Source organism: Hyperolius riggenbachi, chromosome 8 (assembly GCF_040937935.1).
Source record: "Hyperolius riggenbachi isolate aHypRig1 chromosome 8, aHypRig1.pri, whole genome shotgun sequence".
Classification (NCBI taxonomy): Eukaryota; Metazoa; Chordata; class Amphibia; order Anura; family Hyperoliidae; genus Hyperolius; species Hyperolius riggenbachi.
The window spans coordinates 226,095,790-226,123,192 of NC_090653.1; the positions used below are offsets into that span (position 1 = coordinate 226,095,790).

At 40.7% G+C, this 27,403-nt stretch overlaps 1 protein-coding gene across 1 annotated transcript; it reads right to left on the minus strand.

Moving 5' to 3' along the window:
- Nucleotides 1-8,697: 8,697 nt before the first annotated feature.
- On the minus strand, nucleotides 8,698-25,214 carry LOC137527607 (myosin-4-like). Its single transcript, XM_068248234.1, has 38 exons — nucleotides 25,014-25,214; nucleotides 24,364-24,507; nucleotides 23,831-23,987; nucleotides 23,591-23,733; nucleotides 23,195-23,287; nucleotides 23,040-23,103; nucleotides 22,855-22,953; nucleotides 22,342-22,445; nucleotides 22,082-22,220; nucleotides 21,722-21,840; nucleotides 21,478-21,627; nucleotides 21,225-21,395; nucleotides 20,836-21,142; nucleotides 20,668-20,741; nucleotides 20,414-20,501; nucleotides 20,208-20,325; nucleotides 19,913-20,036; nucleotides 19,696-19,832; nucleotides 19,358-19,613; nucleotides 19,012-19,254; nucleotides 18,748-18,924; nucleotides 18,514-18,659; nucleotides 15,212-15,302; nucleotides 14,648-15,037; nucleotides 14,441-14,567; nucleotides 13,309-13,427; nucleotides 12,650-12,846; nucleotides 12,203-12,386; nucleotides 11,953-12,118; nucleotides 11,657-11,781; nucleotides 11,236-11,544; nucleotides 10,944-11,147; nucleotides 10,725-10,850; nucleotides 10,471-10,641; nucleotides 10,285-10,389; nucleotides 9,999-10,094; nucleotides 9,727-9,861; nucleotides 8,698-8,742 (listed from the first exon to the last, which is right to left on the minus strand). Exons 1-38 carry the CDS (start codon nucleotides 25,212-25,214, stop codon nucleotides 8,725-8,727), a joined length of 5,817 nt encoding a protein of 1,938 aa, XP_068104335.1. The 3' UTR covers nucleotides 8,698-8,724.
- Between the last annotated feature and the right edge of the window lie 2,189 nt (nucleotides 25,215-27,403).

The following is a 27,403-nucleotide window of genomic DNA, read 5'->3' on the forward strand; positions in this document are numbered from 1 at the left end:
CCACACCAATATCCTTGGAAAAGGTCCCACGCCAGTATTCTCAAGGCTCACCATTGGTCTATTAACAGACCAAGGGTGAGCCTTGGAGCCAAATTCAAAGATGCTTTGAGCTCTGCTATACTTAGTATAGCAGACTGTGCGCGGTGAGCGGCGGTGTGTGACGTCGGGTGTGCTAAGATCTTTAATCAATGTAACAGTAGATCGCAAGATAGAGGATATTGGTGTGCGACCTTTTCTGAGGATATTGGAGTGGGAACTTTTTTAAAGGTACAGGTAAGTATTACTGGTTAATTAAAATTAATAAAGAACTTTACTCCTGGGGCACCGGAGGCAGGGAAGGGCCCCTTGTCCATGGATTGGAGAAGGGCCCTGGGGGGTGGGGGAAGGTGGAGGCTTGGCCACCCCTGATCCCCAGAGCCCTCCCATACCATTGACCATGCGGGCTGGTATAGCTCAGGGGGCGAAACCCCACTCGGCCGGGGCTCCGCATTCTGGATGTCCTAGCCTGCATGGGGGAGAATAGGTTAAAGAGGCTCTGGATGGGGTACCCCATGTCATTTTTTTTTATTTCCCACACTTTGAACATTTAAAACAAAAGTTTCCAACAATAGGTCAAGTTGCCAGGTATCTTTATACAGCCATATTGCGGTTGTATGGTGATCCCTGGCCAAAGCGTTGTGGCTCCAGAGGGGTTTCCAGAGGGTGTGTATGCAATGCGTATGGACCCCCTGGAAACCCAGTCATGAAATTCATTGCTCTTTCTTTTGATATATGTAAATCTGAACTACTGTTTGCTACATTATCTGCCATTTACCAGATTTAAATGTATACTTTTTTCCTATGAAACTTAACCACTTGATGACCCACCCTTTACCCCCCCCTTAAGGACCAGCGCTGTTTTTAGTGATCTGTGCTGGGTGGGCTCTGCAGCCCCCAGCACAGATCAGGGTGCAGGTAGAGCGACCAGATCACCCCCCTTTTCTCCCCCCTATGGGGATGATGTGCAGGGGGGGTCTGATCGCTCCTGCCTGCCTGAGGTTTGCGGGGGCGAACCTCAAAACCCCTCTCCGCAGCGAAATTCCCCCCTCCCTCTTCTACCTTTCCCTCCTGGTGATCCGTGCTGCACAGGACGCTATCCGTCCTGTGCAGCCAGTGACAGGATGTCCCCTGTCACATGGCGGCGATCCCCGGCCGCTGATTGGCCCGGGATCGCCAATCTGCCTCACGGCGCTGCTGAATGTAAACAAAGGAGACATATGTCTCCTACGTTTACATTTAGTCTGCGAGCCGCAATCAGCGGCTCGCAAGCTATTCACGGAGACCCGCTCCGTGATCTGACAGGAAACGGCTGCTCGCGCAAGCGGCCTTTCCTGATTAATTAGGGAGGCACCTGGCGACACAGATCTGCGTCGCTGGTCCTCCAGCTACCACTTTGCCGCCGCACGGTATGAGTGTGCGGTTGGCAAGTGGTTAAAAATCTATTTTCTCTTTTTGAAAAAAAAATCCTCTTGTTCACACTGCCCCTCCATATACCCTGCAAATTTGGTGTTTCTAGCATATAAGGGGGGTTTGCTATTAACTGTTAAAGTCAGCGGCCATTCGCCTGCCATATAAGTCTATGGAGCCTGCTTCGAACAGGCGGTTCACAAACTTTTGAGGAAATTTGTGTTTGCCACTTGCGAATGGAAAGTTCTATGTTCCTGACATCTCTACTCAAGTGGGATATCCAAATAATGAATTGCGTACGAAAGGCAGTCTAAAGTGAACTTGAGGTTCATCCAGTTGTCAAGACTTTATCACGATTCAAGTAGCCCTAAAGATCCTATACATCCTCTGGTGGGCCACTCCATATCACTAGAAGTTTGTCGATGCATCTCCAGTACCATGAAAGATGTTCAACCAGGGAGTTGGTTCCCCCAAAGATGTGGTCCTCCTCTCACCAACTCATAAATAGATTGGCTAGTGAAGGTATTTTGCCCCCATGGAGGCCCCACACCTCTGGAAGTAGAACTCCCCATCAAACATAAAATAATTGTGGGTCAGATATTCAATGGTCAGTCAGACAGATGAACCTCTGTAAGTCAACATGGAAAGTGGAGTACACATGGGTACTCTACACCCTTTAAGATTGGACATGAGAGATGCAGGAGTAAAGTGATCTAACATCACTGGCAATCCACTTAAAGTTTGTCATCTGAAATGTTCCTGATAGGTGAAGAGGCGTTTGGTGTCCTGGACATAGCCTTTCTCTTCCCGCCCAGCACCTTCATATGTCAATTGTAAAACACTCTCCCCTCCAGACCCTCAGTAAGCCCTTCTCCCTACTCTGGCAGGTATTGGCTCCTTAGGTGACCGCTTAAGGGGACCCTGAGCAGTGCAATATAAAGGAAACCTGGACTTACTTGGGGCTCCCTTCATCCCCCTGTAGCCCACAAGGTCTCCCAGTGTCCTCTTGGTCCCTTCCGTGGTCCCGCTTGTGGCTCCGGTTATTCTTTGTGCGTGCGAGCTCCCTGCACATCATCACGCCGGTCGCTGTAAGCGCCCTTCTCTAACTAGACAACCACGCATGCGCAGGACTCCTATGGCGACCAGCATGATGACACGCCTGGGGTGTGCGTGATTTCAGCCGAAGTCGCCGGATAACCGGAACCATAAGCGGGACCACAGAAGGGACCAAGAGGATGATGGAGGACCTCATGAGCTACGGGGGGCTGGAGGAATCCCCAGGTAAAGCCCGATTTGTTTTTAAGGCACTGCTCAATGTCTCTTTAAGTGAGTTTGTTGACTCCCTACTTCAGTCTTTAGAGAAAGAGAGGGGCTTACTGAGGGTCTGAGGGGAGAGATTGAGGCTACTGAAGTGTGGGAGGGCTTATTCAAAGTCTGGAGGGAAGAGAGTTAAGCCTCTTACACACGCTCAACCGCCGTCTTTTAGAGTGAGTGAAAATCAAACGTTTTGGGAAAATTGAACGAGTCTTCCCATATAGACGTGCGGACAACTGAGCGAGAATGACAGATAAGAAGAGGTTGAATTGTATGCTATATGCACTATGGTGAAGAGACGTCACTGTGGGGCTTTAACGATATGGCAATCACGCGTCTTTAAGGAAGTCGCTCGTTTTGTCGTGCGGTATGTATTATTATCGTGTGCACATCAAGGCGTATCTTTTTACCACTTAAATTTGTTTTCTCTTTTGTACTGAGCATCCTTGCTTGAGCGTGTGTATGGCTAGGGTTTTAGGCTATTAAGGATGCAGGGAGGGGGCTTTCTGAGGGTCTGTTTTTCAATTGACAATTGAGGGTTTTGGGTGGGGAAAGAAAGGCTTATCTAGAGTCGGTAAGGGATGTGAGGAGTGGAGGCTATTGAAGGGTAGGTGGGAGAGAGAGGATTGAATGATTACAGTGAGGAGAGAGTGAGAGGGTCACTTACCTCTCAAGTCACTCTCTCTGATAGTCCCTTCCCCCTCTCCTACCTGGCCCCCTGGTGATCGGGGCTGCACAGGACGCTATCCGTCCTGTGCAGCCTGTGACAGGACGTCCCCTGTCACATGGCGGCGATCCCCGGCCGCTGATTGGCCGGGGATCGCCGATCTGCCTTACAGCACTGCTGCGCAGCAGCGCCGTACAATATAAACAAAGCGGATTATTTCCGCTTGTGTTTACATTTAGCCTTCGAGCCGCAGGCTATTTACGGAGCCCCCCGCCGTGAATTGACAGGAAGCAGCCGCTCGCGCGAGCGGCTGCTTCCTGATTAATTAGCCTGCAGCCGGCGACGCAGAACTGCGTCGCTGGTCCTGCAGCTGCCACTTTGCCGACGCGCGGTATGAGTGCGCGGTCGGCAAGTGGTTACATTATATATATACTTTACGTAAAGGCTTTTTTCTTGAGTAAATGCCAAATATCACATATACTTTCTAGATTTTTCAGATGAAGGTCTTTAGAATGGCGTCATGAGTGACGTCACGCGCATGCGCAGAAAGTGCCCAGCAACAGGAGCGCGATCTAGGACGCGCTCCGCCGGGTAGCGCAGGCGTACTACTCCGGGTCATTGCAACCCGGAAGTAGTTGAAGGCCCAGAGAGATTCACCCAGCGAACGGTTCGGGCCATCTCTATTCTCATGAAGGCTTGCGACTTAAAAATCGCATGCGATTTTAAAAGCGTAGCAGTGTGTACGGGCCCTAAGTGGGCGAAGGGGCCACTGATTCTTTCTCTGCCCACGACCACCATAAGCCTAGAGCCATTGCTGTTTTGAGTATGTTCCGTTTACCACCACTCTTTGCCTTCTATCCCTTAACCAGTTCTCTATCCACATACACATATTTCTCCTAGTCCCTGTATCTTCAGCTTCTGCACCAGGCTGTTATGGGAAAAGTGTCAAAAGCCTTTGCAAAGTCCAAGTATACTACATCTATTTCCAAAATCTTAATTCTCTCTCTTGATAAAAGCTGAGCATGAAACAGGACCTGCCTTTAGTAAATACAGTACATGCTGTTGAACTGAAATAAGATTATTCTGTAGTGCATAATTTTATATAGCATCACTTGGGATACTTTCAAACAATTTACACACAACTGGTGATAAGCTACTTTATATTGTTTTCTGTAATTCTCTTTCAAGTAGGGCAGTTCCCTTTGACTGGAGCATAGCTGATATTTTCCTCTTATTCACGAAGGGGGGAAAAGCAGAACCAGGCAACTATAGATGTGTTGAATCTGTAGATATATAGTTTCCTGGTTCAGATTTTCCCTTCTCGAATTAAACATAAAATAGAAAACATACACGGCACAGGTGGGGATTGCCTGATGCCAGATATGTGTGCTTGACGGTTGACTGCGAAATCGAGCAACCAGCATTAAAATAACACTAACCTCCCCCCAAAGGATTAACTGCACATTGGTGTGCATCAGAAGCTGCTTACAAATCCTCCTGTACTATCCTTTTCACTTTTTCCAGCTCCCAGCAGCTTCCTCCTTGCACGACCCCAATGTGTCATGTGACCCGATGCGGGAAAGGTGACAGGCCGGAGAGCCATGCAAGGACACCACAAAGCATCTAGGAGCTGCAAGAACTGAAAAGAATAGCACCTGGAGGAATCGTAAGCAGTTTCTGATGCACACCTATTAAGTAACGCCCCCATTGTGTCCTGCCCGGCAAGCCAGATAGTTGGGACTGCCGAATGCCTGACTTCCAGTTAAACGGGACTCTACTGTATTGATGTTTTTATTTGTTTATTTATAAATACATCCAACTTCTGGCTTCATTGGCAAGTATTATAAGTAGAACATTGGTTTTCACTGTAATGCTAGAGCAAACAAGTCATTATATTATATCAATTAATAGTATTTAATCCAGATCAGGATTAAGGATAGCTAGTGACCATCACCCACAAGAGTTTTACCTCAAGTTCACCTTTGCTAGAAGTAATGAAGCCGCTAAGTGCCAAAAGTGCACTGATGATACTGGAACAGTGGTGTATTTGAAGTGATACAATTAATGTGTTTCAAAATGGATTGCTTAATCCCTTAACATATTCAGTGTTGTCTTGGATGCAGTTATCAGCTTCTTCACGGGTGGCAGGATTCAGAAATGAATCCTTTCTTTCAGATATTATACATACCTTTGTAGGGGTTATATTTCCTATGAGGTAACATATGTTTTCTAGATTTGAACATACAGGGAGTTAGATTTCTCCAATTGTTATTTTAGTATACCACCTAGGTCAATTTTAAATAGCAGTGTACTTATACAGCTCCCCTCTCTCTGTCTCTATACATAGATACTTTTTACTTGCTTTATAAATTAAAAGCTAATTGAACTTACAAATTCCAGTACAGCTTGTTTTTGCACAATGTCCACTCATTATAATGGTCTATGTGCTAACCATGCCCACTCCTTTGGTGGAGTGACCGTACTCCAGCTGTTGACATAGGAGCATGAGGATGGCCCACAATTCAGCTCTGACTTGAGCATCTCAAACTTTGTTTAGACAGTTTGCTGGTTGTGGTGGTGGTGGTGTGTGTGCGTGCGTGTGTGTGTGTGTGTGTAAAACTTCCTGAATCATATCTGACAGGGTGACTTTAAGTGGTAAGAAACTCGAAATTAAATTTTGCTCTAAAACATTAAACACAGCAGGAAATTGAATAGAAAAAAATAAATCATAAAAATACACTGGTCTGATTTCAGGCATAATTATACTTCACTGAAGCTAATTGATAAGATTGCAATTACAGGCAAAATTATTAGATTGTATTGTAATTAAGTAATTGCTGTGCAAAAAAAGATAAAATTCTCTGCTTTCCCCTTGGATACAGCAGAACGTTTACTGCATTATTTACACAGTTTAGAATAGCAAAACACAATCTGATAATGTTGGTATGGCAATGGCAAGCTTATCAATTAGCTTATGAGTGAAGTAGGGGTTTGCGTATCAACCCTTCCAGTAGCTTTAAAACCAGTGATATATTTTATTCCTGTTAGTTTTATGCTGTACTTAATTAATTAGCCCATAGATGTAGTTTCATCACGATTAAGAAAAAACAATCAAATATATATTCCAATAAGGTTGTGAAAATCATCATTTGTTGCGACTGATTTATCAAGTCAGGTGCTTAAAAACTTAAGCATCATTAGAGCAATTGACCCAACAAGCATCCCTTGTTTCACTCCACGGATGAAACCTGATTGCTCTGGATAACTCCAATATATTCCGGCATATAAGACGACTTTTTAACCCCTGAAAATCTCCTGGAAAGTCGGCAGTCGTCTTATCCGCAGGGTGCCAGGCTGACTTTAAGTTTCCGTGTGCCGCGGTAATCTGGGAAACGTTGCAGGCATCACATATTGCAAATAGCCGCTCACGCGGGTAACAGAGCAGCTTCCTGATTCGGGGGGTCATCTGACTGATGACATGTGTGCTCCACTGGTGACATGTGCGCTCACGCTGGAAGAGATTGCTGGCGGAACACACTGTATTCTGGAGCGCACACGTCACCGGTCAGGTGACCCGTAACTAGGAAGTTGCTCTGCTACTCACGTGAGCAGCTGCTCGCAAAAAGCTACAGGGAATGATACAGGGAACTGCAAGCTTTGCCCAGCACAGCGCAATCTCTGTTCCCTCCCCCGGATGACTGCAGCACACGGTAAAGCCAGTTGCCACTATCTTTTCTACAGCACCAATCTTATATTTGATATGTCTTGTTTACCTATGTCCTATGATACATCTTTTATAGAAAGAGGGGTAGTCTTATACGGCGAATATATCTCAATGTCTATATTTTAACTGGAAAAGTTGGGGGGTCGTCTTATACACCCAGTTGTCTTATACGCCGGAATATACAGTATTTTACTTTTGCTCCAATATACCTTGTAATAATACCCCTTCAATTATCCACATATGTATCAGAAATCAGAAGACTTGCTGCCTCATCTGCTAGCTCTTTTGTCAGCCTACTTAGGGCCTCAACCGCCTCTACACTGTAAGTTCTTAAAGGAATCGTCAGGCAAAAAAAAAAAATGAGTTTCAATTACCTGGGGCTTCTACCAGCCCCATGCAACCACTTGCATACATTTTTACGCATTCCCGCTAGTGGAGGAACATTGACGCATATATTTTTTTGTGTTAGCATTGCAACGCTAATAAATTTTAGTGTTAGCGTTACAACGCGAAAATGTATGCGTTAATGTTCCTGCACTAGTAAAAATGTACGCAAAAACGAAACCAGCTGGTGGTGGGGCACTGGAGAAGCAGTGAGTGACTACGAGGGCACAGGATGGCTGCATGGAACTGGTAGAAGCCCCAGGTAAGTGAAACTCATTTTTATTTTGCCTGATGATTCCTTTAAGGGCCCCCCCCCCAAGTGTTTCCTGTTTCAAATATTTCAAATGAACATGCATCAATATTGCTTGATGTTTTCATACCATGGCATAGCCCATATGCAATGACCTATTTTCCTAAGTCTTCTCTCAAGAGATATTTTCACACCTTATCAATTTTTTCCCTGCAATGAAAAAATACTCTAACTTAGACAAATAACATTTATAGCGCACTTTTCTCCTGGCGAACCCAAAGGGTGTGCTCTATAGGCAGTAGCAGTGTTAGGTAGTCTTGCCCAAGGTCTCCTACTGAATAGGTGATGGCTTACTGGAAGAGCAGAGATTTGAAACCAGGGCCCATATGCAGTTAGCTTTTTCACCTGACTTATCTCCTAGGAGATCATTTTCATCTTCTCTTTAAACTAATTTTTGAGCATTTTACAATTGAAAAAGTACCCAAAAGTTGGTAAACAAGTACTATTCATTTATTTGGAGTATTTTATCGCTTTCTGGTGGCTTAAAAGTAATTTTATGACAAGATGTGAAAATATCACCAAGGAGAAAACTTAGGAGAAAAAGTGAATTGCATATGAGCCCAGGGTCCAGTTTTCTCCTAGGTGGTATTTGGTGGCACATATATCCTTTCTTCCTTCTTTCATTTATTGCATTTAATTTCTATACGACCTCCTTCCTTTTTGCCTTTTCTTCTTTATCAAACAATAACCAAATTCATTTACTTGATAATTCTAAATTGCTCATGATTCTTAGTGAGTGACCATTTCATAAAACTTTCACACAACACAGTTTATAATCAGCAAACATTAACTTTATTTACTATATAGACATAAGTTCAGTCTTCAGATTGAAAAAGTCCCATTCTGAGAGTTCTTCAGTCTTCCGTCCTTTATTCATGTTCACTCTTCGCTTTCTTTCTGTAATCAAAAGAGAGGCTCATCTTGTTATATTTTGCCTTGCTATAACTTAGTAAACATAAAAATAAATGTCAATGTATTGTGAAAAAGAAAAGCAAGTTGTATGATATATTTTATCTCTACTTCGCAGATTTTTCATTAAAGTAAAGAAAGTTTACTGGAGATGTAGAGTATTGAAAAACATAAGTGATCCTGCAAAACTGATCTGGGTTTCATTGAAGAGTGGTCTGCTATTAGGTGGCAAAAGGTCTCAAATCCAGCCTGGCTGGTACTGCATATTAGTAAGAGTTGCTGAAACTTGAAATTATTTGCATCTCATTGACCAGCTTACCAGATATATCAACATCTCATCAATTTTAAATTGTTAACTGACAACTGTTCATTAAGCGTCAGGAGGAGGACCATGATGGATGGATGTCTTTTTTTAACCAAGCTAACTATGCAACTATGGAACTATGAGGAGTAGAAGCGAGACTAAGACTGATCGTCACAAGGCTTTTTATTGCATCAAGTTGTAAAACACTAGTGGTCGAATCAGTTCTCACTTTCTGTGGAAATCTAATCAAGATGAGTTTTTTAATTTTAGTATCAATTAATAATATCCAATGATTTGTTGGTAAGGAGTATCAGATAGTTTGCCATATTGTATTATAAACTCCTATATGGTTAGTTTCAGTAGTCGATTGCTACTGAAGTCATGGAAAAAACAACATCTGACTACACAGATCTTTCTTATGAAAGACAAGCATGTGAACACACAAGCTAGAGCATAGGGTCACTAAATGTGCACAATCTCTCATGTGGAGGAGCCATAGGGATGTTAGAAGGCCTGTAGCATTGGGAAATCTGAATCTAGTAAAACACTTTTCCTCTGAGTTGGTGCAGGAGGTCAGTGAGACGTCAAGAAAAAGGTGAGTTTGGATATAGAGCTGTTGCCTATAGCTGGATAAACTACAATTAATCATATTAAAAATGAAAACATACCTTTCCACCAACATCGCGGCTCTTGGCCCTGAGCTTGTTCACTTGGGACTCAGCAATGTCAGCTCTTTCCTCAGCTTCTTCCAGTTCATGCTGGACCTTCCTGAAGCGGCCCAGGTGGGAATTGGCTTGTTCCTCCTGAAAAAGAACAATCACAAAGTCAATAGCCAGATCTAAATTTCTCATTACTTAAACCATCTCTAGAAAGTGTAAATCCAGTAAATTAAGGGCAAAGCAGTGTTGTTTTATTATAAATGGGAACAAAAAACACTTACAGATTCCTCAGCCTGTCTCTTGTAGGCTTTGACCTTCAGCTGCAGTTTGTCAACCAGGTCTTGCAGTCTCAGGACGTTCTTCCTGTCTTCTTCAGTCTGGAAACAAATATAAGTTTTAACCCTTGTTTTTAATATACAATTTCTATAAACAAATAGTCTCATACTTGCCTTTATATATAAAGTCCCCGTACTGTATGAATGCAATGCATAATATTCAAAAGTGTTTGACTTGCAGTAAATCTAACTACAAATGTCTTAGAAATAACATTTTTTAAATACTATTTACCTGGTAGGTGAGTTCCTTCACTCTCCTCTCGTATTTGCGAACACCTTTCACTGCCTCAACACCGCGTTTCTGTTCATTGTCAAGCTCATTCTCCAGTTCACGCACCTGTGTGGATCAATTAAATTAATTGCTGCTTTTTGATTTTTTTTTCTCATTACCCAATGTGATTTCTGAATTTGTACTTACCCTGGATTCCAGTTTCTGGAGCTGTTTCTTGCCACCCTTCAGGGCCAGCTGCTCAGCTTCATCCAGACGATGCTGCAAGTCCTTCACGGATTGTTCAAGGTTCTTCTTCATCCTCTCCAAGTGAGCACTGGTGTCCTGTTCCTTCTTCAGTTCTTCTGCCATAAGTGCAGCCTTGAGTAATATTTGGAAGCAATAAGTAAGAGTGTTTGATCATACAATGGCTAAACCATACACTGCTATTAAAGGCTACATACATCAGTGATGGCCTTCTTGGCTTTCTCTTCAGCATTTCTGGCTTCCTGGACAGCTTCCTCTACTTCATTCTGGAGCTGACTGATGTCGCTTTCTAACTTTTTCTTGCTGTTGAGAAGGCTGGTGTTCTGGAGTAAAAAAAGATATATATTAAGTATATTTTATATTGTAGACAGACAGACGTAAATGATAATGGAAAAACGTTTTGAAACAAATCTTACCTGTGAGTGCAGGAGCTGCAGACGTTCACTGGAATCCAGAAGTTCCTGTTCTGCTATCTTGCGAGTTCTCTCTGTCTGTTCCAGAGCAGACCTGGTCTCTTCAATTTCAGCTTGTTGCAGATTGGTTCTACGTTCAATCACAGCAACCTGTTCTTTGAAATCTTCCTGTCCCCTCAGAGCATCATCCAAATGCAGTTGGGTATCCTAGAAAAATATATAATATGTAAGCCTAAAACTAATATGTGTAAGATATCCAAGTATTTGAGGTACTTTAAGCAGTTCTTAAACATACTTTCAGTTGTCCTTGCACATTTCTAAGCTGTTTCTGTGCTTCTGCAGCCTGGCGGTTGGCATGGCTGAGTTGGATCTCAAGCTCATTCAAGTCTCCTTCCATCTTCTTCTTCAGCCTGAGTGCATCATTCCTGCTTCTGATTTCAGAGTCCAGAGTGCTCTGCATGGTGTCAACAGCTCTCTGGCTGTTTCTCTTCAGCTGTTCAATCTCCTCATCCTTCTCTGCAATCTTCCTGTCTACCTCACCTTTTATCTGGTTCAACTCAAGCTGGACACGGAGGATCTTGGCTTCTTCATGTTCCAGTGATCCCTTCAATAAAGAAATTAAGATAAAGTTAAGGTTACATTCATTAATTTCAAGTCTTCTAAAAAAAACTACAGAAATCTACCTTAAAAATACATTTTATTAATCTTAATCATACCTCAGCTTCCTCCAGAGCAGCTTGAAGGTCGCTCTTTTCCTGCTCAATCTGCTTCTTGGCCTTCTCTAACTCATTAATGGATTTTCCAGTTTCACCAATCTGTTCAGTCAGATCTGAGATCTCCTCTAAATAAAACATAACCATATTTCTTAAACAACTCTGATTACAAATGGCTATTGCTTTAAGCATCCATGTGTTACATTAATAAAATCATAGAATTTCAAAAAGTTGTCTGTAAATTCTATGTCTCCTATTAAATAAAAGTTAAATAGATTGTAATTTAAGAGATAACATACGCTGCAGGTTCTTGTTTTCCCGCTTCAGTGTTTCTACTTGCTCCAGAGACTCCTCATAAGCATTCTTCATCTTGAAGATCTCAGTGCTCAGGCTACGTGCCTCCTTTTGGGCAGCTTCCAGTTCAGCTTGACCCTCCTCATATTTCTGCTTCCATTCTACCAGGACCTGTTAAATCAATCCAGTTAAAAAAAAACCTTACATCGCCTGAATGTAAGTTGAAGAACCAGAGCATGAGGTTTGCATGTGTACCTTATCAAAGTTCCTCTGTTTCTTGTCAAGAGAAGCTGCTGCACTGTTTGCTCTCTCCACATCAACCATAAGGTCCTCCACCTCGGACTGCAACCTCTGTTTTGTCTTCTCCAATGATGCACACTTGGAGTTCACAGCTTCTACTTGTTCCTCAGCATCCTGCAAACGCTGAGCCAGCTTCTTCCTGTAAGGCAGTGAAAGATTTATTGTCACATTTATAAAGTGGTGATAGCTTAAATAACATTTTCCTCTTTCAGTGTGGTGAACACCTTCGGCTTCAATGGAGAACAGTGATGTTTGTTTTAAATGTTCTGTTCCCTAGTTTGCCATCTTTATACAGTAAATAGACCTCACCATATAATGGACTGTTTATTTTTAACAGTTTAGGATTAGCATACTGATGACACCTTCCCCTAACTCCCCCTCCCCCCCCTACTTTTTACATACTTGGCCTCTTCCAGCTCCTCTGTGCGCTGAATGGCATCAGTTTCATATTTGGTCCTCCATTGGGCAACTTCACCATTAGCCTTAGACAAACCACGCTGGAGTTCAGCTTTGGCCTCTTGTTCCTCCTCATACTGCTCACGGAGCAGGTCATTATCATGGCGAGAAGATTGCAGGGCATGGGCGAGGGCATTCTTAGCCTGGAAATGGTAGTATATATTTGTAACGTTAAAGAGTAACTTCACTTTACTGCAAAAAGCTATGTAACCTTTTTATTATAATTGCCCAAGTAGGTTATTTTGTAACTGAATGCCATTAAATTGTATCTACTTCAGTCTGCAGTTACAACCATTTGTATAAATATATTCTAAAAACCATGGCTTGGAGTAAAAGACACACAATTCTCCTCTCTTCATTTGTTTTCTTGGTTTATAAGTCTGCAAAGTCTGCTCCAGAGCAGTTACCAGGGAGAACATCTCAGTACTCAAAGTAGTTTTTGTGTAATACAGTTTCTTGCAATACTGGTATTAAACATAGAGATGATTTCATAAGGATTTTTTTTTCTTAGGCAAAGTTGAGGTACACTGTATATATTTAATACAAAAATGTAATGTCTTTCGATGTGCACTGTTATAGATGTTGAGCAGCATTTTTGTACTCACCTTTGTTTCCTCCTCAAGCTGTCTCTTGAGTTCTTCAACCTGCTGAGTGAAGCCCTGCTTTCCTCTGGAGAGCTGAGAAATCAAAGATTCTTTCTCTTCAAGCTGACGAGACAACTCACCTAAAAGTGAAAATCAGTGGAATATAGATTTTTTAAATGCCCACAAAAAGGCTTTCCCTCTCATTACCCAGATATAGGGCCACCACCACCAGCACCCCTAATAGTTAGAAAACTATCCTTAAGCCTAATCAGTGATGTCATGTGAGTGATTTCAGCTGATTCTATTTGAAGAAAGCAATTGCAGTGCTGCAGGTATCTGCCCTTATATTTCTTCTTTTGTTTTCATAGTTTGGACTTTTTGCACAGCGGCTAAGTGATTAGGCTGCTCGACTTGCACTCTGTGGTCCAATGTGTGAATTGTGGCCAGGACACTATCTGCATTGAGCTTGTATGTTACCTGTACTATGGTATGAACACTACAGTAGACAATGAGTATGGTAAGGCTTTCATGATGAATTTCTCTTAAGAAGTTAGTTACATTAGTTTTAATTTACTTTGTGAAGTAGTGCAGAAAAATGTCAGTGCTAAAATAATAATAATAATAATAATAATAATAATAATCCGAACATTTGTATAGCGCTTTTCTCCTGTCGGACTCAAAGCGCTCAAGAGCTGCAGCCACTGGGACGCGCTCAGGAGGCCACCCTGCAGTGTTAGGGAGTCTTGCCTTGAACTCCTTACTGAATAGGTACTTGACCTAGCCAGGATTCGAACCCTGGTCTCCCATGTCAAAGGCAGAACCCTTAACCAGTACACTATCCAGCCACTACTGTGCATAATACTGCACTCACAGCACATAATACTGTGCATAATACTGACTCAGTACTGAATTCTGCACATTGTAGTGGGAACCATATGTACTGGAAAAAGAGTAAAAAAAATGTATTTATATGAACATAGTACACATGTGGAAAGTTAAAATGTTACAAACGGAATTTTATTATGTGAATGCCTTGATGGAGTTATTCTTGTTTTAATTTATTTCCACATGTCTTCCTTGTGCTACTTTGTTTTGATAAGGCCATCATATTTTTTTTCTCTATGCCTGTAAGCCTTAAGATATATTTAAGTACCATTCTCAGTCTGGAAACGAGCCTTCTGAGTAGTGATATCATTAAGCAAACGCAGATGCTCATCATCCTTGGACTTTACTTCACTGAGGTTGTCCTCAAGAACACGGTTGACTTTTTCAAGATTGGCCTACATGGACAATAAGTAGTATTTTAGCATCATTCATAAACTACAATAACAACATGGCTTTACTTTGGAGATTCTCTTACCTTGGCTTTAGAGACATTCTCCAGATTGCTGGCAAGGTCATCAATCTCCATTTTCAGCTCACTCTTTTCCTTCTCCAGCTTCTGCTTAACACGTTGCAGGTTGTCAATTTGTTCCCCAAGCTCAGCAACACTGTCAGCATGCTTTTTGCGCAGAGCAGCTGCAGTAGCTTCATGCTGAAGAGTGGCTTCTTCCAGATCCCGTCTGACTTTCTGGAACTCAGCTTCACGCTTCTTGTTCAGCTCAATCTGGGCAGATGTTGCACCGCCAGCTTCTTCAAGCCTTTCACTAATTTCCTCTAGCTCTCTAGAGAGATCAGCTCTCTGTTTCTCAACCTTGGCTCGAGCTGCCCTCTCAGCTTCAATTTCCTCCTCAAGTTCTTCAATTCGAGCCTAAGACCAGACCAGAATTAACTTGATTTAGCATTTTTTAGAACTTTGTATAAAACTTATTTTTATTTTGCACAATGTTGTGCCTAATACACACAACCTGGTAACTGTAAAATGACCATATTTAGACTTCACTGAAGTATAAATTGGTAACAGCATAGTATTTGCAAGTGATACCTGAAGTTCCTTGATCTTCTTCTGCAGTTGAGCTCCCAAGGACTGCTCATCCTCAATTTTTCCTTGCAGTTGGCTAATTTCAAATTCCTTCCTGTGGTTGTAGGATAACAGAGGTTAAAAAATACTGCACTAAAACAAAAATAGGACAGATAGAGCACAAGGTCGCCACATATGCGGATGACCTTCTGTTCTATATAACAAAGCCAAGACTTCTCTACCCAACCTTCTTAGGGCTTTCAACGACTACAGGTCAATCTCTAACTTAAAAATTGGGACACATGTGAGGCCCTGGCACTTGGAGTAAAAAACGAAGAACTAGTGGGGTTAAAGGAAAGCTTCCCATTCAGGTGGGCTGAAAACTCCTTAAAATATCTGGGTATAAGATTGGCCCCTAGCCTATCGTAAATAGTTAAATTGAACTACACTCCACTGTGGAATACCATTAAGAGGGACTTAGATAAGTGGAGCAAGTTGAAACTGTCTTGGTTTGGGAGGATTAATACCCTGAAGATAAATATAATGCCGAGGTTGCTGTATCTCTTCCAGGCTCTCCCAGTCCTCCCTCCTAAGGGTTATTTAGACGTGGTCAGTAGAACACTTATGAGTTTTGTTTGGCATGCTAAAAAAGCAAGAGTAATCTCAAATCTCAAATAAACTGTGGAAAAATGAGAAGGAGGTGGCACAATTTGTACAGGTAGAAAAGGTGGACACTTGGAGTCTGAATCAGTTTAGACATTTCCTCCTTACTCTTGGTAACAAGAACAACTCTCAAGGGATTTGACACAATTCAGAAAACTCTGCGTAGAAAGAGATCAAACAAAACGCACTTTGGCAAGAATATACTCTTATGTGGGGGAGGGAGTGGATGGGACACAAATACAGTGGTTTGCAAAAGTATTCGGCCCCCTTGAAGTTTTCCACATTTTGTCATATTACTGCCACAAACATGAATCAATTGTATTGGAATTCCACGTGATAGACCAATACAAAATGGTGTACACGTGAGAAGTGGAACGAAAATCATACATGATTCCAAACATTTTTTTACAAATAAATAACTGCAAAGTGGGGTGTGCGTAATTATTAATCCCCCTTTGGTCTGAGTGCAGTCAGTTGCCCAGAGACATTGCCTGATGAGTGCTAATGACTAAATAGAGTGCACCTGTGTGTAATCTAATGTCAGTACAAATACAGCTGCTCTGTGACGGCCTCAGAGGTTGTCTAAGAGAATATTGGGAGCAACAACACCATGAAGTTCAAAGAACACACCAGATAGGTCAGGGATAAAGTTATTGAGAAATTTAAAGCAGGCTTAGGCTACAAAAAGATTTCCAAAGTCTTGAACATCCCACGGAGTACTGTTCAAGTGATCATTCAGAAACGGAAGGAGTATGGCACAACTGTAAACCTGCCAAGAAAAGGCCTTCCACCTAAACTCACAGGCCGAACAAGGAGAGCGCTGATCAGAAATGCAGTCAAGAGGCCCATGGTGACTCTGGATGAGCTGCAGAGATCTACAGCTCAGGTGGGAGAATCTGTCCATAGGACAACTATTAGTTGTGCACTGCACAAAGCTGGCCTTTATGGAAGAGTGGCAAGAAGAAAGCCATTGTTAACAGAAAATTATAAGAAGTCCCGTTTGCAGTTTGCCACAAGCCATGTGGGGGACACAGCAAACATGTGGAAGAAGGTGCTCTGGTCAGATGAGACCAAAATGGAACTTTTTGGCCAAAATGCAAAATGCTATGCGTGGCGGAAAACTAACACTGCACATCATTCTGAACACACCATCCCCACTGTCAAATATGGTGGTGGCAGCATCATGCTCGGGGGGTGCATCTCTTCAGCAGGGACAGGGAAGCTGGTCAGAGTTGATGGGAAGATGGATGGAGCCAAATACAGGGCAAACTTGGAAGAAAACCTCTTGGAGTCTGCAAAAGACTTGAGACTGGGGCGGAGGTTCACCTTCCAGCAGGACAATGACCCTAAACATAAAGCCAGGGCAACAATGGAATGGTTTACAACAAAACATATCCATGTGTTAGAATGGTCCAGTCAAAGTCCAGATCTAAATCCAATCAAGAATCTGTGGCAAGATATTAAAACTGCTGTTCACAAACGTTGTCCATCTAATCTGACTGAGCTGGAGCTGTTTTGCAATGAAGAATGGGCAAGGATTTCAGTCTCTAGATGTACAAAGCTGGTAGAGACATACCCTAAAACAGGGGTCCCCAAACGTTTTGGGTCGAGGGCCGGGTCAACATACTTCAGACTGCTGGCGGGACGGAGTATACATACATAAAATGATGTAGAAGTCTTTGCGGGACAGACAGTGAAGCATACCCAAGTGACAACCTGCAGTCCAATTGGACAATTGGACTGATGTGGAATTTGATTGGAAACCAGCTAACTACTGCTTTATGGCTTCATTCTATATGTGGACCACCAATATTTAAAGATGTAACTGACCCATCTATAATACATTTTGTGTGTGGGGGGCCGGCAGTAATATGACAAAATGTGGAAAACTTCAAGGGGGCCGAATGCTTTTGCAAACCACTGTATACAAGGATAATTGGGAGAGAGATCTGGGTAAAACACTGACTATAGCCCAATGGAATAGGGTAATTAAAATGTCATGCGGGGCCTCAGTATCAACAAGGCTACAGGAATCAGGCTATAAGATAATGACGCATTGGTATTATACCCCAGTGAAACTTAATAAGATGTGTGGCGCTGGGGAGGAAAGGGGGGAGCTTTTCCATATATAATTGAGTTGCAGAAAACTATATCCTTTCTGGAAGGTAGTTAAACACTATATATGGAAGTTGGCTGCAATCCCAGTCTCTGGGGATGCAAGTGTTTATCTTCTGCACCTTAATAATGGAGGCCTGAAGAAATACAGAGGCTCTATGGGGATGCATATGATAAATACGGCAAGGATTGTAAACTGTAGAAAATGGAAGTCACAGACAGTCCCCACTATATTGGACTGGCTATATGGGGTAGATTATACTCAGAAAATGGACCCCGGAGGAAGGGTTGAGTATAGTGGATAAGGGCCAAGCGTGAATGGGTGGGGGTGGTGGGTGGAATGGGAAGGGCACGCTTCTTGAGACCTGGGGTTAACCCCGGCCTGGATATGTAATTAGAGCAATGGAACTAATATCCTCAGGTGTTTGTATTCTATTTGCACTGTAACATTTTAAATACTTTTGATAAATAAAGAATATATAAAAAAAAATACTGCACGTTTTTTACATTTTAACTTTTCATAAATTAGCTAACTGAGTAGTGCTCACTTTTTCAGTTTTTCATCAGTTTGTTGCTTGTCATTTTCCAGGTCCATGACTGTTTCCTGGGAGAGTTTCAGGTCACCTTCCAGCTTTCGCTTGGCTCTTTCCAGGTCAAGACGAAGTTTCTTCTCTTGCTCCAGGGAACCTTCCAGCTAGAGTACAACAAGACATTTATGTCATTAAAATGTATTGTGCAATAAATAGAAAGAAAAAATAAAGTTTTTTTATACCGATACTCACATCATCGACTTGCTGTTCCAGCTTAGTCTTAGCCTTGGTTAAAGAGCTGACTTTGTCTTCCTCAGCCTGCAGATCATCAAGGGTTTGCTGGTGAGCCTCTTGGAGAGCTTTCTTCTCTTTGGTGAGTTTGGAAACATTTTCATCAAGAGCTGCCATTTCTTCAGTAAGGTTTTTCACCTAAATTAATACAAAACAACAAATCCCTAAGTATTTATATGTTGTAATGAATGTCAGCTATAGGGACTCTTGCTGGTAAATATATACCTTGTTTTCTGTGGCATGCTTTTCCTTCTCTACTTTGGCCAAGGTGAGTTCTAGGTCATCAATATCTTTCTTAAGTTCTGAGCATTCATCTTCCAATTTCCTCTTCTTGGCTGTCAGCTCAGCGTTGCTTTCCTCTTCATCTTCAAGTCTCTCATTGAGCTCCTTCATTTTTGCCTCCAGTTGGATTTTGTTCTTGATGAGACCTTCACATCTCTCCTCAGCATCAGCCAGAGTCTCAGATTCCTATAGTGAAGAGTCTTAATTTTAGTCTATTATACTATCTGTGGTGAATGTATGTAAAATAATTTACTGAAGTATTTTAATACTTATATATAAGGGTTCTTACCGACGCAACTTGGAGCGTCAAATCATTTTTCTCCTGCAGCAGGGCAACAAGTTTCTCCTCTAGTTCCTTCTTCTTGGCTTCTGCTTTCACCAGAGCTTCCTTGGTTTTTTCAAAATCTTCCTTCATGTTTGCCATTTCCTTCTCAGTCTCGGCACTCTTAAGAAGGGGCTTAATCTTAAAGTATAATTTCATCCATGGCCAGTGTTTGACATTCATGAAAGACCTGACATTGTACTGGATGACATAGAGGGCCTCCCTGTAACAGAAATGAGTATTATGTGAGAATGTATTGTTGAAATTCTGAGGATGGATTTTACAAAGTGTACATGAAATGTTACCTTCTTTCCATCATCTTCTTGAACTCAACTCTCATTAAGAAGCCTCTGCAGAGAGCCTGAGTACGGGTGATAAGCATTGCCAATTTTTCATCTCTCATCTCTTCCAGGGTACCCAGGAGACCAGCTTTGAAGAACACCTTAATCCAGAAAAAAATTAATGTGAGACCTAAATGTTAGACAGATCTGGATTTACTGTCTCCTGACAGGTAAACTGTACCTTGGTGTGTCCGAATTTGTACTGAGTATGGTCAACATCAATTGAGCCCAAGAGTTTCTCAGAAGCTTTTTTGCTGTCAATAAATTGACCTTCTGGGATTGCACTGGCGTTCAGCACCTTGTAACTATAGAAAACAATAAATATGCAACATTTATTTATCAGGGCAAACTTTTTTTGTTTTATTTTATATTTCATTATGTTGTCAGTTATAGTGGTCTGTAAATAGTTTAATTAATAGTTTTTATGAACCGAAATCACACAACTAATTATGGCATTGTCTTTTTTTTATAGTTACCGCTGCTTAAAGTCAGCATAAATGATTCTGCTTGGGAATCCTTTTCTGCAGATTCTGATACCCTCAAGCACACCGTTACATCTCAGCTGGTGGATGATCAAGTAGTTGTCCATAATACCTATGAGTAGATAAAAGATAACATTTTTATGTCAATGCAATACCAGTGAGTGTTCTGTATTTATGATGAGCAATTCTGTAAACATTACCTGGAGTCTTGGTCTCATTGGGGATCAGACAACGCACAAAATGAGGATGAGTGCTTCTCAAGTTGGTCATCAGCTTGTTCAAGTTTTCCTGCAATAGAAACACTATTAATTTAAAGTATTGCTTATTAGAAACATATAGAGTTTGAAAGTCCTGTCAATGCTGTGGTTAAATACATTTTGCAAATAGTCAAGAGAATATATTTAGGAGTATTAGATATGCACATATCTGTACAGTACATAAAATTAGTACTAACTCTGAAGAGTGCAGACACGGTCTGGAAAGAGGATCCCTTCTTCTTCTTGCCTCCTTTTCCACCAGCAGCAGCATCTGCCGGTTGAGAGATATTGGAAGAATCATCATAAATCTTCATGCATACTAGAAATGCAACTTAAAGTGTTTAGTAAATAGATAGATTGCTCACCATCAGCAGCATTGAAGGTGGAGTACAACAAGGACAGCAACTTCATTGAAGACTTCTGGTACAGTTGAATAACAGACTCGTTCAGTGGATCCTTATTTTTGTCGAGCCAACCACAGATGTTGTAATCTACAGTACCAGCATAGTGCACCAGGGAGAAGTGGGCTTCAGCCTTTCCTTTGCCAGGCTTAGGCTTCTCAAAGTTCTTGCATTTGCCAAGATGCTGTTCATACAACTTGTTCTTGAAGGATGTATCAGTGGCCTTAGGGAACATGCACTCCTCTTCAAGGATGGAGAAGATACCCATGGGCTGAAATCACATGATTAGAGTTCTTGATTTTGAAGGTAACATATATTAATATTTTCTAGCACAATGTAAAGAATATAAATACCTTCTCAATCAGTTCAATACAGGCAGCCAAGTCCATACCAAAGTCAATGAACTCCCAGTCAATGCCTTCTTTCTTGTATTCCTCTTGTTCCAGGACGAACATGTGGTGGTTGAAGAACTGCTGCAGTTTCTCATTGGTGAAGTTGATGCAAAGCTGTTCCAAGCTGTTCATCTGTAAGTAGAGTAAGGGAGTGAGGGAATGTACTAGATCTACTGAGAAAGACTTTCAATCCCCAAGCTGCTTGAAAACTTACATCAAAAATTTCAAATCCAGCAATATCCAGCACACCAATGAAGAATTGTCTGGGCTGCTTAGTATCAAGCTGATGGTTGATGCGGATGACCATCCACAAGAAGAGTTTCTCAAAGACGGACTTGGTGAGGGCACCAACAGAATTATTAACCTGAGTTGAAGAAGAACAAAACCAGTTGCTATTTGATTATATATTACATATATATCCTTTACATTTTTCTATTATATTTTTTGTTCATCTATACCTGGGGCACAGTTTGTCCCTTGGTGACAAACTCATTGCCGACCTTTACTCTTGGGTAGCACAAAGCTTTCAGCATCTCAGCAGAGTTCAGACCCATCAAGTATCCAATCTTGTCAGCAACTGGAGATAGTATTAACAGTGTGAAGAAGTCAAAGAAACTTACAAACAAGAAACATTCATAAATATCCTAACTGATCATTTAACCAATTCATACCATGGGCTGAAGGATAGAAATGCACGCATCCATGAGCGTGCACAAGTGCTTTAGCGGAATAGCAGGTCTTTTATAAATATCCTATTTGCATTAATAGGCCATTTATAAATGTTAATTTTACAGAGAGTGGTAAAACAAAGTCCATACCTTCATTGCCATCTGGCTCAGCCTGCTCCTCCCTCTGCTTCTGCTTGAACTTCAAGTTGCCGTGATGCATGACAGCACCAGTCAGCTTGTAGATGCCAACTTTTTCATCTTGGTTGAATCCCAGGATGTCAATGGCAGTCTGTTAGAAACATTGCACATTTGTTAAGTTTCTGTAGTGCATTTATTACTTGCTTATTGGGAGTACAAATAAATTGCCTGAATTAAAATGTGCCTTCTTTTGGAAGTTTTATTTTACTTACATCTGTGGCGATAAGCTCCTCTGTATCATCAATACTCTTTACAACGATCTCACCCTGGCTGATGAAATGGTAATCATATGGGTTGGTGGTCACAAGACACATCTCTAAACAGAAGAATATAACATAGCTTACACAACAGAGACTGAAAAAGCACAAATTTTAAATAAAAGTTATGAGGAAGTCCCCCCAAATAATCAATTTTTGTGCTGCAGTGTTAACCACTTCACCTCAAAGAGTTTTTAAAAATAATAAAAATGTATTTAATTTTTCTATGGGAAGGTGTATAATAGGGTATTTGGATGTGGTTTTACTTTTTGGCCACAAGATGGAGATACAGAGTTAGTGTGTTCTAAAATAGAAACAGAACCAAGTGTTTATATTTGTTTATATTTGTGTAAATACAGGGACCTAGATACTCATCCTGGGGGAGGTGAAAGGGTTAAACAGTTACAGGGACTATTAGGTACTAGAGAAAGAGGAATGGTTATGGTAGCAGATCTCAAACGAACATACCAACAAGTTCTGGTTTCTTGTTTGTCAAAATTTGGTAGAAGATGTGGTAGCTTCTTTCAGCTGACAGCTGGAAGGTTACTCTGGACTTTTCCAGCAGGTCTGCAAAATAACATACAAGTAGATGTATGAACATTTAAGAAGACAGGAAATAAAAATAGCAAGAAAAGACAGAACCTCCTCCTTACATGTTTCAATATCAGCTGAAGACAGTTTTCCAGTAGTACCAAAATGGATTCTGATGAATTTACCCTAAACATGAGAAGAAAGCAGAATGTAAGTTACTGGAGATAAAAGTTAGAGCCTTTCTAGTGCATTTATGTTTCATGTGCAATGTACTTACAAAACGAGAGGAGTTGTCATTTCTCACAGTCTTGGCATTACCGAAGGCTTCCAGCAAAGGGTTAGCCTGGATGATTTGATCTTCCAGAGTACCCTAAGGAGATAATTGTAGATGTATTTACCATGGCATGATAGTTACTCAACATTCTATATAGGTGTTTGTTGTATCAAAGGGTAAAAGCCTGTTTTCCGAAAGATGCAGTTCAGAGACATTCACAGAATGGAACGGCTATATACACATAGTTGTTGAATGGAAATAATAACTACATCACAAGTGTCTAAATCATTCCTGGTTTTGTTAAAGGCACAGTGCATTGGTGCAAAGGCATGGGATTTCTACTAAAGGAAATGAACAGGAACATCAAGTAGTGTTTACATAACATATATATGTATTTACCTTCAAACTGTTGGCGATCTCCTTCTTCTTACCAGCATCACCAATAGCTGCAATTGTTGCAAAGTACTGAATGACACGCTTGGTGTTGACTGTCTTTCCAGCACCAGATTCTCCGGTAATCAGGACAGACTGATTCTCACGATCTGTCGAATGATAGCATGTATAAATATTAGATGGTGCAATTGTGCTTTTGAATATACTACTGTATAAGCTTTTAGAAGGAGAAGTCAAATCTGGTACCTGTCAACATGGACTGATAGGCGTTATCAGAGATGGAGAAGATGTGTGGTGGGGCTTCCATACGCTTCTTGCCTCTGTAGCCGGCTACAACTTTAGGGTCGTACACTGGCAGCCACTTGTAGGGGTTTACAGTGACGCAGAAAAGACCAGAGTATGTCTGCAATATATCCCAGAGTATTTATAAATACATTACACACATACAGGAAATGATGTGGCATAAGCCTTTTTTTAAGTTAACCAAATAACATAAAACACTAGAAAATGGTAAATTGCAAATCATTTTGTGCATTGTATTGCACTGTACCTCAATGTGTATATTGTGCATGGATTCTATAGTTGGTAGTTCCATATAGACTATATTATTATTGTTGTTATTTATTACTGGCAATAGAATTCTATAAAGTCCAACGAGTAAGTGTTGTGATATTAAGTTTTAATATTTTTGAGCACTGTAAATTTTTATTATGTATATAAAATGTAAGCAATTATAAAATATTAGAGTTTTACTTTTAATTGAAAGAGAGTAAACTTACGTAGATCATCCAGGCTGCGTAACGCTCTTTAAGGTTATACAGCACAGAGGCCTCATTCAGGTGAGTCATCATCGCCATGTCTTCAATTTTGTCGAACTTGGGAGGATTCTGGGGGTAAACTTGGCTATCCTTGACTGTTACAGTCTGAAATGGAAATAAATAAAATCTGAAGCCCATTTCTAGGTACACTTAATAATTATGTTCTTTGGCCCTTTGTTTGAAATAAGACATTTCCTCCTAAAATTTCCTTTTGCCTTATGAATTTGGTCACATTGCATTGAGCAGCCTTTTTCAGTTTATGACAGGCTCTGTATGAAGTGGGGCAGCTACCTACTTTGTAACACAATGTTGGACATACTGGGGGGGGGGGGGGGGGGGGGTGTCACAGTCTGAACTCTGAGAAGAGTGCTGCTGATAGGAATGAAGTTCTGGGCTGCTGCAAGATGGTAATGAAATTCTGGGCTGCAATGTAGATGTAGACCCAGTATTTCAACATTGTCTTATCTGTCTTCAACTAATCAGGAACCTATACTAAGGTCATAATAATTTCTATCACTGACTGCATTCGTACGACTAAGTAAAAGTTAAGATTTTTTCTGAAAAGATATTTAATATTTTTTCAAAAAAAGTATTGTAATAATAATAATTACCCTCCCATCATCAGTCTTCACGGTTATTTTTCCATCTTCCCTAGCTGTGACTAAACCTTTCACGTAGAGTTCCTTCTGGTCATCCACGTAGCAGGTGTTCTTGGCATCGAAAGGCTTGCTCTGTGCTTCCAGTCTTTCCTTATCAGACTTACGGAGAAACTGGGCGGCGTCGCCGAAGCAGGCCATCTCACCGTCACCCATGGCTGCTGGCTTCTGTAAGACAAATGATAGAAATGCTTCAATACAGCAGACACATTTACAGCACAGTTCCTCTGTGGTTTATGTAAGCAAGCACTAAAAGTAGTGATTACTTAGAGAATGTGAGGTTAAAAAAACTGATGATATAAGCAATTGTATCTATCCTCCTACTCGTAAAACAATGACCTTTTTTATTATATGTTAAAAAACATAAAAAGTAATTTTAGGGCACTTCCACACTGTGTGTTGAATTCCATCGCAATGGAGGATATCATCGCATTGCAAAGCAGAATTATAAACACTAAGGTAGATAGTGAAATATTACAACAGGATCTTGACAAGATGGCCATAAGAACAGGCACATAGCAGATTAAATTTAATGTTGGTAAATGTAAGGTCATGCACCTTGGACATACCAGTGGTAGAGCACCATATAAAAAATGGCATACAGCTGGGAACATCAGACTTGGAGAAAGACTTAGGAATATTGGTTGATAACAAGTTAAGTAGTTGTATACAATGCCAAGCAGTGGTAGCTAAAGCAAGTAAAATTCTGGGATGCATAAAATGGGAAATAATATTTCCAGATGCTAGTATCCCTCTGTATAAATGACTTGTGAGGCCTCTGGTGTATGGGATACAGCTTTGGGCAACACACTATAGAAAGAACGTTGAGCTTCTAGAATGGGTACAAAGATGGACAACTAAATTAATCAGAGGGATGAAAGAGCTCACTTACCAAGAAAGATTGAACAAACTGGGCTTATTTAGCTTGGAAAAAAAGGTGACTGAGAGGTGACCTGATTAACATGTATAAATACATCAGAGAGCAATACAGAAGCTTGGCAGATGAGCTTTTTGTCCCTAGGGTTGTACAACGGACAAGGGGACATGATCTGCGTATGGAGGAAAACTGTTTTTGCAATCTATTTAGAAATGGGTCCTTCACAGTAAGAGTGGTTAAAAACTGGAATATCTTACCTTAGGAAGTAGTTATAGCAAACTCTATATATGGATTTAAAGAGGGCTGAGATGCTTTCCTTGCATCCATGGTTATTGCAGACTAACTGGAGCCAGGATCATTCACCCACATAGTGACTTTACTGCTCATTATCTGCTAGTGCTATCAGATTGTAAAAATGTAAAATCCATGTGTAAACATACATGTAAGATGTAGTTTTTTTCCAGAGTAAAATGAACTATAATGTATGCGACACATACATTTTAAATGTCAACATTTTTTGAGATATTGGTCCTTCAAGCATTAATATAACATTATCAAAGCTGCTGATAAAGAAACAATTCCCTTGCTGTGGATCTACACATTGCAGAGATTTTGGAAAACATTACATGAGCAGCACAGCCAGGCAAATAACATAATTTACTGTCATTTCTAGCTCTAAATGTATACAGTGGAATAACTGTTTCTAGAGATGACCAATTAAATGCTAATATTTCTGGCTTGCATACAAATCCACCATTTGATTGTCTCAGATCCAATTTGCAAAACATTTGTATGCAAGCCAGAATCAATGGCATCTCATGCACTATCTTTCACTGTTGCATCACAGCATGTGAAAACTGTAATTATTTAATCTGCAAATATTTACTTTTTATCTCAAAAAAAAAAAAAAAACAGCTAAAATTAAAAACACTTACCTTTTATTACAATTTAGGTGAAAAATATGATGATCCCCCCTGAAAATTAAATGAAAACTTTCATCACAATTCATCTTATTAAATAAATATTTTTTTAAACTGTTTTGTTTAACAGTACAATTTTCACACAAAAAATGTTATAAAATATTTTTTTTCTTCAGCAAATTTATTGTATTGTGCCAAAGTAGTTTTAAAGGAAATGTGTTGTGTCTTATTTACATTCTATTCATTTATTAATCTAAAACCAAAATAGATTTAATTTAAAAGAAATATCAGGCAAATACAGTACTAAATATTACATGTATTAAATAATATATTGATAGGTTTTAGAAGTTGTTTTTTTCTAATTACAAAAGGTTATTTTTTAACCACTATGCATTTAAGTTAAGTTCATAGTAAACAATGGAACTTGCCCAGGTTCAGCCTCCCATTTTTAAATGCATGGACAAAAAAAATCAAACCGTAAGTTTTTTTTATTCCATGAACAGCATATTTTTAACTACACCAGCTCACACCTTCCCCCACAGCTAAAC